The sequence below is a fragment of the Nicotiana tabacum genome, chromosome 24 (assembly GCF_000715075.1).
Source record: "Nicotiana tabacum cultivar K326 chromosome 24, ASM71507v2, whole genome shotgun sequence".
In the NCBI taxonomy this organism is placed as follows: Eukaryota; Viridiplantae; Streptophyta; class Magnoliopsida; order Solanales; family Solanaceae; genus Nicotiana; species Nicotiana tabacum.
The window spans coordinates 26,624,871-26,637,709 of record NC_134103.1 but is presented as its reverse complement, the minus strand read 5'-3'; the positions used below and the strand labels follow the sequence as shown (position 1 = coordinate 26,637,709).

Below are 12,839 nucleotides of genomic sequence, written 5' to 3'. Positions count from 1 at the left end.
AGAATATTGTTAACCGTGGAGTATTTCATCCAATAAAGTGGTTTCCGTTATCAGATTTGCTCATCCGTCTAAATTTGGATGGATAGAGTTATCTAGTACTTATGCCGGTGGGAGGTAATAGGTACCTGACGGAATGATTGAGGCGCGCAATAGTTAACTCCAATACCACCTTTAAAAAAGAAATAAGAAGGAAAAACAAACATAAAGATAGGATTACAATGTTGATTCTGCCAAGATAAGCACACATAATTCATGGATTAAATTACCAACTACTAGCATTTTTTCTCTCATGGTGTTGTGGTGTTCACTTCCACAAACTATCCAGGCTCATGCATCTGATTCCTTTGAAAAGATTCAATTTGGATAGTGAGTTCTTAAGCCTTTTGATCGAAGAGTGGAGGACTTTACACTTGTGTGTTAACTTTCCATCTTCGCCTTATAGACTACACAACTGGGATCTTCACCAAAATTTATTATACTCTCTATATATAGCCATATAGGCAAGGCTCGGGACCACCTCCCTTCGCTTCAGAGTCTTAGGCGCAGCTCTTCTAGTCAGAGAAGAGTCCAGTTGCGAACCTGTGCACTCCTATCCTATTGTTGCTTCTATCACGATAGGGAATCGTGTGATTCTTTCTATCCCCGTACTTTCTCGCTCTTATGGAGTTGTATTCCCTAGGTTATGCAGTTATCTTCCCTGGCCTGACAGTAGTCAAGGGAAAATCACTTGAGCTTTTTCGCCTTTGCTCCTTCTTTCCGGAGCGCACTAACGGAAAACCTGAGATAATTCTTTTCAAAAACCAGTCTCTCTAACTTCATAAGGTAGGGATAAGGTCTGTGTACACATTTCCCTCCCTACTCAAAAACCAAGGTAAAAACCTTGGTCGCTGATTCATGTTTGAAAGTACCTTAATTATATGTTGTCTCTTTCAAGAATTTGTTAGGGAAAAAGCATAAGATGGACTTCATCTTTGCTCAGTCCATATGAATATTGGGTGTTGATTGTTCAATAATATAGTTAATATCCACAACTAAAGTTGAGCTTATTCATCCAAGTTTCTGAAAATGGTAAATCATGTCTTAGTAATTTTCCTGATTTAAGGCTTATGTCAAAGGAAATATGTGATGGTAAAAATGGAGATGACTCAAAATCATGTATTGCACTTTATTGTACAGTAATTTTATTCTTTTAAATAGTTACAGAAGATCAGATTATACACTTCAGAGCTACAATATCATCTTCCAACAGTTAACTTTGGATTAATCTTCCAGCTGAACATGCCAAGAATTAGCTCATACAGTCAAAATATTCAACTAATTTAGCACTCTTCCTCATGCAGCACGACGGGTTAACTGATCCTTCGATGTACTTTCAAATATCTTGTCAGCATTTCCAACCTCAAACCCGTCCCGTCTGTGAAACTCCTCAACCTAAGCAAGTATCAAAATATAGTTCATCACATTAGTGAGTAAAAAGGAGGCGCTTCTTCAAAATGCAAAAGTCTAGTTTACATTCAAGCTACATCTTAAAGTTACCAAATGGTTGAAAGCAGGCAGCATTAAATCTTAATATTCCCATACGGTTGAAACTAGAACAAATGTCACTATGCGACAGGCAACGCCAATAATTTTGTTTAGCTCCAATCATAGAACCAAAACCTCGAGATCACTTTAAATTAGGAGATTACAATAAACATGTGATAGAATTCAATCATAAGAGTTGATGTTTCAACTCAACAGGCAAGGTTTCCCACTTTAAGATTGAACAACAAGTAGCCTTTTATTCAATTACATTGCCATTCCTCTGTTTTATCTTGCAAAATTTTACAAGTAATTACTATATATTAATCTAATGTGTTGTATAGAATGACTTTCTTTTTTTGGTGCAATGGAAAATATTAAATACATACAGTTTATAAACAGGTGGTGGAAGCACCAACTCCAACTTAATTATTTATTGCTTTTACTACAGAGAAATATGCAAGAAAGTTGATGAATAACGAGAACTAACCTCTTCCGGGGGCAAATCTTTATATTGTGGCAGTACAAGTCGCTCAGCAAATTCAATGTATGAACAAGGGACTGCTTCCGTAATGCCGTCTGAAAATTCGAAAGAAGTGGAATCTGCTACAGTTGAACTTTGCAACAGAAGACCATCAGGGCTCACTGGCGAGGAAGAGAATAAGTCAAAACTTAGCGATATCCAGTGACCATTTAAAAAATAATAATTTTTCACTTAAAAGAATAAGATTTCAAAATAAACAAATTCTTCTGAAGAAAATGGATAATCTCAAACCAGTACATGTGTTGTATACTCAAAAATATGATGAGCAATAAGTTACTGAGGTGAAACTCTTCAACCTGGATTTCATTCATTGATGTACCTAACAGATACACGAAGATTTTTGTCCTTCAAACCCATATTGACAAACTAGTTTCCACGAAGTTTAGAGATTATAGCATGACATGTTAATAAGCAAGCACTGTAATCTTCCTACTTCTGCTAATCTACAGTCTATACATCCTGATTAAACCTAGAATTCAGATTTCAAAGAAATTGTTAACTATAAGTTCAAGTGGAACAACAGTCACCCTGAACTTAAAAATGGTATAATCAGCGTTTACGTGAGTGCATTATATATGACACGATGCAGTAGCAGGCAATATTACTAATTGCAGGTTTACATCAAAGTTACTCCGTACTAACCCTTTAGAACACCCCCTTCAGAGTTCAAATTGAAACCATTTTTCTCAATGAATTGATTCAGATTTCTGATGCTTCTCAGACTTGATGTCAACCGGTGGGTAGATATGGTAACATGATTCAATGCATATCCATTGACAAGGGTCCAGGCAGCATACTCACTCTCCCTGGTAATTCAACAATCACCATAGAAATAACAATAATTAATTTAGCAATGTTGCTCGTGAAAATTAGCATCCTAATAGTTCAGTTGGTTGTTAAAAAGTAAAGAGGTACTAATTCTGCTAGAGATGAAAATATTATTACCGCAATTTGAATGACAATAGTAAGATACAATTTATTGAGACATCATTATTCATTTTGATCCATGATCTAGCACGGGACATTTAGAGTTCAATATGAAATTAAAACGTGGAGGACAATGACCAGTACTTAGCCAGTTGTTGAAATTCAGAATACATGGGTTTTTTCCATGTCAAAGTCCCAAATGCACTTGCAAGTGCTGCATACTCTTTTCCGCACCGAGAGATGTCAGTGTATTTTTTAATTATATCCTGCAAGCAAAGAAGAAGACTCATGTAATTCGAAATTTGACATAAATTATTTGGAAGTCAAGAGCTAGAGAAACATAGGGGTTAATACGGATAAAAAAGAAAGTTATCTCTCTACTTCTGAGAGGTTGTGAGGAACTGAAATGTCTGAGGGTGTTGACTATGTCATATCATATTTGGAGTTCGGAACACATTCAAGAACAATTAAAGCAAGTCAGCTACCAAGTTAAAACATAACTCCACTGGAAAAGCTATCATCAAACACGAGATCAGAACTACTAAAATCAGTGCAACTGCAAAACTTTCTGAACTATACTCCCTTCCTTAGCTTTATTTTAATCTAATATTTGGTTCGAATCCAACATTCAATTAAATCAACAATTGAGAAGCAAAAGGGACGAAAATTCATGAGTAATATACTAATATCTTACTACAAAAGCACCAAACTTTTGAAATGTGAAATTCATCCATAAGACAATGATTTTGTTCAGTTAAGCATACAAAAAAATTATGTAAAGCAACAAGCTGATGAAAAACCTGAGCTTCTGGACTCAGTTGATCAACAAGAAGTTCTGATATAAATATTCTTGGCAACGGCCCATTAATCCCACTGCCACGACAGGAAGTTGAAACCTTAGGAGGAGAAAACCAGAAAGCTTTCAACTTCTTAGCAGGGAATCTCAACTCTTCTCGTTGTTCGTAACCAAAATCCAAGAAGAACTTTGACATAGAATCAATGCCATGGCCATTAACCTGCAGCAATAAATAAATAAATAAATAATTTGTAGTGATGAGTATGCTAAATAAACATTTCCCGGAACTCCATTTCAGTCCTAGAATTGAAGAAGAATTATCATACCCCAAATGTCCTAAATGCAAAATGATCATAGCAAATTCGATCACCATCAGCAGAATGAACTAGCTCCAAAATGGCCTTAGCAGTGGGATTTTTATTCAGATATACCTCTTCCATGCTCGCCAATACACTCCTAAAGAATGATTCACTTCCCTGAATACTCATTCGAACATTAAGTCCAAGAATTTTAGTCAATCAATACCATCAACAAAAAATCGCATTAGAAGAAAATAGCGTTGCAAACTTAAATATATAAACAAATAAATACATATATGCATATTTTTAAAGTTTAAGCTTTTATATAAAGTGGTACGCCCAATCCGAAATAGTATTATAACAAACATAGATTCAAGTCTTGCCCACTCATCAGTAGGAAATTAGGTCCGTACGCGAGAGCAGGGGCGGAGCTAGAATACGCGTCACGAGTTTGGCTGAACCTAGTAACTCTAATTTAAACTTTGTATTTATCTTAAAAATCCATTGATTATGTACAAATTATTAATTTTAAACCCAATAACTCAAAAATGACTAGAATCCCAAAAGTTTCAAATCCTGGCTTCACCTCTATGCGGAATGTTACATACAAACAACAACTACTACCAAAGTCCCAAACAAGTTGGACCGGCTATAATGAATCCTCATTGATCATGTTTCTGCATTTTAATTTTATCTCAAGCGACGTGTTACAACAATAGTAACAACAACAGTAACAACAACAACAACAAAAAACAACCCCGTATAGTCCCACAAAAGGGGCCTGGGAAGGTAGTGTGTACCTTACCCCCTACCTTGTGAAGATGGACTACCTTGTGAAGATGGAAAGGTTGTTTCCGATAGACTCTCGGCTCAGTAAAAGCCGACGTGTTACATACCTATAATAAATTAAATACTTGTTCTTTTTTAAGAAGGCTCAGAGAAGGGAGCCTTGACGTAACTGGTAAAGTTGCTGCTATGGTCAAGGGTAAGGCTGCGCTTGTGTCCGATACTTCCGGACCCCGAGTCCAGACCCCGCGCATAGGGGAACTTAGTGCATCGGGCTGCACTTTTTTCTTTTTTACTTGTTCTTTTTTAAGAGATAATAGATGAAACTGTCCAAACAAAGTACAACACAATTTTTAATTCCTTTTTGTCTGTCAGAAACACACAATTGAACAAACAGTTCATAACTATCCCACATAGTAAATGATTAACAACAGCTAATCAATGATTAAACACAACAAAAGGGATATATAGGGAAATGATTACCTGAAAAGAAGAATCTTGGGCTACAGCTTCATCTTGGGTTTTAGAAGCAGATTGCACTGAGAAACTCCGATTTTCCATGGCAAAATTAGAGTTCCAAAAAGGGTAAACTACATTCGAAGATAAGGAATTCTTGGAATTCTCAAAACGGAAAAGGGAAGAATTAGAAGGGAAAAGTGATGACTTAAAGGAAGAAGATGAATAGAGAGAAAACATTGAAGAAGGGAATCTGATCATCGAGGACATCTTTGATCAAACAATTTGTTTACAATTGAAACAAAGTTCCAAAAGTTGTGTTGTTTTCTATAGTGTTCTATTGAGTAACGTTTGTGTCAGCAGGCAACGTAGTTTCCAGTTATAAAAGGAAACTACTGGGACCTATCTCCACGTGTCTTGGATTAACACAAAACACAATATTGACTCACAATATTTCTAGTTATATGTAAAAAGAACCTTGTACGATGTTTATCCGAGAAAGGGATTCTCTTTTCTTTTTTGGGGGGGTGGGGTGGGGGGTGGGAGAATAGGTGAGTTGAAAAGATAGCTTAGGAAAAATGTTGTATCTGTTATAAAATAAAGACCGTAAAGTAAAGACAAGTATAAAGAGAATCTGATATATTATTCAAATTTCAAACTTAGGTATATAATGAACTGAAAATTCTTCTATTTATAGAAGAAAGGAAGCAGTTGCGAGGCTTTTCAGGAAGCAACTGCAAGGCTTTTCTTTAGCTGCTTGTAAGTTGCCTGCATGAGCTACTTGCAACATGCCTGTTTAATAAGAAACTGCTGCAAATCATTTCATTGAGCTGCTTGTAACCTGCATGCATCAGTTGCTTGTAGAATGTAGATAAATTTCAACAGAGTACTAAATGGATAATCTTCTTCAGAAAGATTATTTATAGCGGAGTAATAAATGGACATCCACAATATAATTATTTTCATAACACTCCCCCTTGGATGTTCATTAAAAGGTATTGTGCCTCGTTAAAATCTTACTAGGAAAAAAACCTGTGGGAAAAAATCCTAGTAAACGAAAAAGAGTACACATATTTAGTAATACGCATTGCTAGCTGCCTCATTAAAAAACTTATAAGGAAAATCATGTGGAAAAAAAACTTAGTAAGGAAAAAAGAGTACATCGCGTATTTTACTCCCCCTGATGAAAACCTTGTTTCAAATATTTGAGTCTCCGCATTCCAATCTTGTATACCATCTTCTCAAAAGTTGAACTTGGTAAAGATTTAGTGAATAAATCTGCCGGATTGTCACTTGAACGGATTTGTTGCACATCAATGTCATCATTTTTATGAAGATCGTGTGTGTAGAATAATTTTGGTGAAATGTGCTTTGTTCTATCTCCTTTTATAAATCCTCCCTTCAATTGGGCTATGCATGCAGCATTGTCTTCGTATAAAATTGTGGGTCTTTTCTCACATTCCAAACCATATTTTTCTCGAATAAAATAAATTATTGATCTCAACCATACGCATTCCCTACTTGTTTCATGAATAGCTATTATTTCAGCATGATTTGAAGAAGTAGAAACAATAGATTTCTTTGTAGAGCTCCATGATATGATAGTACCTCCACATGTAAACACGTACCTGGTTTGAGATCTAGCTTTATGGGGATCAGATAAATAACCTGCATTTGCATAACCAACAAGATTTGCACTACCTTTGTTAGAATAAAATAAACTCATATCAAGAGTTCCCTTTAAATATCGCAATATATGTTTAATCTCGTTCCAATGTCTCTTTGTAGGAGAAGAACTATATCTTGCAAGTAAATTAACAGAAAATGCTATGTCAGGCCTTTTAGCATTAACAAGATACATTAGTGCACCAATTGCACTGAGAGGGTACTTCGGGACCAAGGAGTTCCTCATCCTCTTCTGGAGGTCGGAACAAATCTTTATTCACTTCAAGTGAACGAACAACCATTGGTGTACTCAATGGGTACGCTTTGTCCACGTAAAAACGTTTTAATACCCTTTCTGTATAGGCAGATTGATGGATAAAGATCCCGTCTACTAAATGTTCAATTTGCAAACCAAGACAAAGTTTTTTCTTTCCAAGATCTTTCATTTCAAGTTCTTTCTTAAGATATTCAATTGCCTTTTGGAGCTCTTTTGGAGTTCCAACAAGATTTATGTCATCAACATAAACAGCAAGTATAACAAATTCTGAAGCCATTTTCTTTATAAAAATACATGGACAAATAACATCATATATGTAACCCTCTTTCAGCAAATATTCACTGAGGTGATTATACCACATGCGCCCAGATTGTTTTAAACCGTACAAAGATCCTTGTAATCTGATTGAGTACATTTCCCAAGATTTTGAATATGCTTCAGGCATTTTAAATCCTTCAGGGATTTTCATGTAAATTTTATTATCAAGTGACCCGTACAAATAAGCTGTAACCACATCCATTAGATGTATTTCAAGCCTTTCACGTAAGGCTAAACTGATGAGATATCGAAATGTTATGGCATCCATAACGGGTAAATATGTTTCTTCATAATCGACTCCAGGTCGTTGTGAGAATCCTTGTACAACAAGGCGAGCCTTGTATCTTTCAACTTTATTTTTATCATTCTTTTTTCGCATAAAAACCCATTTATGACCAACTGATTTTATACCACTCAAGAAAGAATAAGGAGACATTGTTTAGGATTTTCACACTTTCCATAGGTAGATACTGGAGGATGACTGAAATACCAGAGCGTTTTTACGGGAACCCTAAATGGTAGTCTTAATTTGAATGTGACCTTTCAGAAGCAAAACCAATAGTCGTTTACTTGCCATTGTGAGTTGTGACCCTTCAAGTAAAACTGTTTAGTCTTTTAAAAAAAAATAAAAAAGAAAAAGGAGATAAAAGATAAATAGGTTTGCTAGGTTTTTAGAGATGCCACATCAACACGCACTCTTTGGCCCTGCTTTATATAAATATAAATATATAGATAAGAAAAAATTGGGTAATATTAGTAATTAGCCACTTTACTCCTGCTATTAGCGTTTAGCTATGATTTAAAAAGTTACTAGACTTTAGTCATTCCATTTAAACAAGGCTATATTTTGAATAAAATTACCCCAATACACTAAACAACTCCAACAATTGTTACTGGATTTCGAACATCAGACTAGTGAAATTCTAGCATAATATACTTGACTGCAAAAAATTCTCTATAAGTGAAATTCAAAATACACGGTACTAGATTTAGAGCTTTTAAAGGTAAAATTCCAGCAAACTGTATTGAAATTAAAATATTTATAGGTTCAAAAACCAGTAATTGTACCTTATTTTGAACTCCGTGACACAATCACTGAGTTCTAACTTCTATAAGTTGAACTCCAAGGTATTATCTTGAGTTTAAAAGAGGTGCCATCGGTGAAAATGTTCTTTTTAGTTCAAAACCCAGCAATAATTACTGGGGTTCGAACCCCAGCAACGATTACTGGGGTTTGTTCAAACCTTTATAGATTCAAATCTCAGTAATGATAATTGGAATTTCAATCCTTTCACATTGTTTCAGATACCTTATTTTGAACTCCAGAAATTGTTCCTGGATTTTACACTAGTAAAGGCTAAAACAGGAATCATTATATTTTCGGGGCTTCGAATTCCGATATAAATTGTTGGAGCTATGTTTCATGTTTTAGTTGGGGGCAAAAATATAATTTAGTCGCACCAGTGACTACGTTTCCAATGCATTGAAAATGCAGTCAAACTAAAAGAGCATGGCCTAAAAGTGGCTACGCCAACTAATTATTTTGAAAAAATTACCCTCTTCATCAGTTGGCCCAACATAGCAACCAAATTGGGCCCATATTTTAGGTGCTTACGCGATTCAACCCAAATTGTACTTAAGTTATAAAATAGTTTTCATCCTTAAGCCCGGTATTAAAGAACAATATTTCTTTCTTTATTTCTAACACACTCAATTCTCTCTCCAGTCGCCTCTCTCTCTCTCTCTCTCTCTCTCTCTCTCTCTCTCCAATACTCCTCCTCTATTATCCTAGCCTCTACTACTTCCTTTCCTCCTACCCTCTATGCAGTTAGAAGAAGAAGAAGAAGAAGAAGAATAAAAAAAAGAAGACGAAGAAGAGGAGGAGGAGACAGGGAAAGCAAAAAAGAGAAGGTGAAAATGCTATGTCAGGCCTTGTAACATTAGCAAGATACATTAGTGTAACAATTGCACTGAGATAGGGTACTTTGGGACCAAGGAGTTCCTCATCCTCTTCTAGAGATCGGAACAAATCTTTATTCACTTCAAGTGATCGAACAACCATTGGTGTACTCAATGAGTGCGCTTTGTCCATGTAAAAGTGTTTTAATACCCTTTCTGTATAGGCAGATTGATGAATAAAGATCTCGTCTACTAAATATTCAATTTGCAGATCAAGATAAAGTTTTGTCTTTCCAAGATCTTTCATCTCAAATTCTTTCTTAAGATATTCAATTGTCTTTTGGAACTCTTTTGGAGTTCCAACAAGATTTATGTCATCAACATAAACAACAAGTATAACAAATTCTGAAGCCATTTTCTTTATAAAAATACATGGACAAATAACATCATTTATGTAACCTTCTTTCAGCAAATATTCACTGAGGCGATTATACCACATGCGCCCAGATTGTTTTAAACCGTACAAAGATCTTTGTAATCTGATTGAGTACATTTTCCGAGATTTTGAATATGCTTCAGGCATTTTAAATCCTTCAGGGATTTTCATGTAAATTTCATTATCAAGTGACCCGTACAGATAAGCTGTAACCACATCCATTAGATGTATTTCAAGCCTTTCATGTAAGGCTAAACTGATGAGATATCGAAATGTTAACAACAACAACAACCCAGTATAATCCCACTAGTGGGGTCTGGGAAGGGTAGTGTGTACGCAGACCTTACCCTTACCCTGGGGTAGAGAGGCTATTTCCGATAGACCCTCGGCTCGCTCCCTCCAAGAACTCCCCACCTTGCTCTTGGGGTGACTCGAACTCACAACCTCTTGGTTGGAAGTGGAGGGTGCTCACCACTAGAGCAACCCACTTTTGTCTAAATGTTATGGCATCTATAACGGGTGAATATATTTCTTCATAATCCACTCCAGGTCGTTGTGAGAATCCGTGTGCAACAAGGCGAGCCTTGTATCTTTCAACTTCATTTTTATCATTCCTTTTTTCGCACAAAAACCCATTTATGACCAACTGATTTTATACCAGCAGGTGTTTGGACTACTGGTCCAAAGACCTCTCTTTTAGCAAGTGACTTCAATTCCGATTGAATTGACTCTTGCCATTTTGGCCAATCAGATCTTTGTCGACATTCTTCGATAGATCGGGGTTCAAGATTCTCACTATCTTGCATAATGTTAAGTGCAACATTATATGCAAAAATATTATCCACCACTATTTCAGATCGATTTAAATTAATCCCATCACCAGTAGAACTTATTAAAAGTTCCTCATTCACTTGAGTCTCGGGTTCATTGATTTCTTCAGGAATCTCATAACTAATCAGATCTTGGGTCTCTTCAGGAGATCCCTTCATAATATCATTTTGATCATTTGTCGATTATCTTTTTCTAGAATTTCAATCCTTAGAACCCAAAGGCCTACCATGCTTCAGGCGTGCTTTAGGTTCACTAGCTCTCATGCTAGTAGATGGTCCTGTTGGGACATCAATTCGGATAGCAATATTCTCTGCAGGGATATGTGACTTAGTTATCCTTTTCAAATCAGTAAATGCGTTTGGCATTTGATTTGCTATATTTTATAAATGGATGATCTTCTGGACCTCCTGATTACATATAGGGGTACGTGGATCAAAGTAAGATAATGATGAAACTTTTCACACAATTTCTCTTTTGATTTCCTTTTTCTCTCCTCCTAATTGTGGGAAATTTATTTCATCAAATCGACAATCTGCAAATCGAGCAGTAAATAAATCTTCCGTCAATGGTTCAAGATAGCGAATAATAGAGGGTGATTCAAACCCAATATATATTCCTAACCTTCTTTGGGGGCCCATCTTATTGTGCTGTGGTGGTGCTACTGGCACATATACAGCACATCCAAAATTCATAGATGGGCAATATTTGATTCATGACCAAAAACTAATTATGACGGAGAATATTTATTATAATGTGTCGGTCTAAGACGGATAAGTGATACTGCGTGCAAGATAACATGGCTCCGAATAGTAATGGGCAATTTTGTTTTCATAAGTAGTGGTCTTGCTATCAATTGCAGTCGTTCAATAAATGACTCTGCAAGGCCATTTTGAGTATGAATATAAGTTATATGATGTTCAACTTTTATTCCAACTGATAGACAATAATTATCAAAAGCTTGAGATGAGAATTCTCTAACATTATCAAGGCGAATAGCCTTTATATGATAATCTGGGAATTGTGCCCTTAATCGAATTATTTGGGCTAATAACTTTGCAAACGCCAGGTTGCGAGATGATAGTAGGCACACATGAGATCATCTTGAAGATGCATCTATTAGGACCATAAAATATCTAAACATCCCATTTGGTGGGTGAATAGGTCCACATATATCCCCATAAATACGTTCTAAAAAGGCAGGGGATTCAATGCCAACCTTCATTGGTGATGGTCTAGTGATAATTTTTCCTTGATAACAAGCATCACAAGAAAATTCATTATTTGTAAGAATCTCCAGGTTCTTTAATGGATGCCCACTCGAATTTTCAGTAATTCGTCTCATCATTATTGATCCAGGATGGCCCAAACGGCCATGCCAAAGTACAAAAGTATTTGAATCAGTAAACTTCCGATTTACGATAGAGTGTGCTTCAACTGTACTAATCTTTGAATAGTATAAGCCAGAAGATAAAGTTGGTAACTTTTCTTCAATGCATTTCTGGCTAGAAATATTCTTTGTAATACAAATATATTCCACGTTCATTTCATCTATTGTCTCAACATGATATCCATTTTGGCGGATATTTATAAAACTCAAAAAGTTTCTTCGGGACTTGGAGGAGAACAATGCATTGTCGATAATAAGTTTTGTTCCCTTAGGTAGAAATACAGTAGCTCTTCCGGAGCCTTCAATCAAACTTATATTACCAGAAATTGTAGAAACATTTGCTTTTTCCTTATGCAAATAAGAAAAGTATTTCTGATCTTTGAATATGGCATGAGTTGTTCCACTATCAATTACACAAATATCTTCATGATTGGTCTTTGATCTAAACATAATTTGAGGATTATCCATGTTCTTCAAAATGACATAAACAAAATAAATATGATAGTAAACATCATTTTCAAAGCATAACTTTTATTTATGTACAACAATTACATAACCATACTATCTACTACAAACAATAAAAATTAAAATATTTACATTTCTACAGATTCACTACCGATCACATGACTTGTTTCTCCTTCTGGGAGTGCAAAATAATCAGCTACATCCAAATGCATGAAGTCTAAATTATATTCAG

General features: G+C 35.6%; 1 protein-coding gene across 2 annotated transcripts; it reads right to left on the bottom strand.

Moving 5' to 3' along the window:
* Positions 1-1,141: 1,141 nt before the first annotated feature.
* Positions 1,142-5,690, bottom strand: LOC107790120 (2-oxoadipate dioxygenase/decarboxylase, chloroplastic/amyloplastic-like). Of its 2 annotated transcripts, none has more exons than XM_016612024.2 (7): positions 5,357-5,690; positions 4,115-4,264; positions 3,793-4,008; positions 3,131-3,258; positions 2,708-2,871; positions 2,012-2,166; positions 1,142-1,431 (listed from the first exon to the last, which is right to left on the bottom strand). In XM_016612024.2, exons 1-7 carry the CDS (start codon positions 5,597-5,599, stop codon positions 1,333-1,335), a joined length of 1,155 nt encoding a protein of 384 aa, XP_016467510.1. In that variant the 5' UTR covers positions 5,600-5,690; the 3' UTR covers positions 1,142-1,332. The 2 variants fall into 2 exon arrangements, with proteins under 2 accessions (XP_016467510.1, XP_016467511.1); XM_016612025.2 differs by having other exon boundaries at positions 3,137-3,258; positions 5,357-5,689.
* Between the last annotated feature and the right edge of the window lie 7,149 nt (positions 5,691-12,839).

What these genes read in the sequence shown, in the direction of transcription:
- LOC107790120 (XM_016612024.2), bottom strand. Translation starts at nt 5,599, where the DNA reads ATGTCCTCGATGATCAGATTCCCTTCTTCAATGTTTTCTCTCTATTCA. An exon ending in TTGCATTTAGGACATTTGGG is followed by an intron (nt 4,009 to 4,114) that starts GTATGATAATTC and finishes TTATTGCTGCAG; the next exon opens with GTTAATGGCCATGGCATTGA. An exon ending in AACTGAGTCCAGAAGCTCAG is followed by an intron (nt 3,259 to 3,792) that starts GTTTTTCATCAG and finishes CTTTGCTTGCAG; the next exon opens with GATATAATTAAAAAATACAC.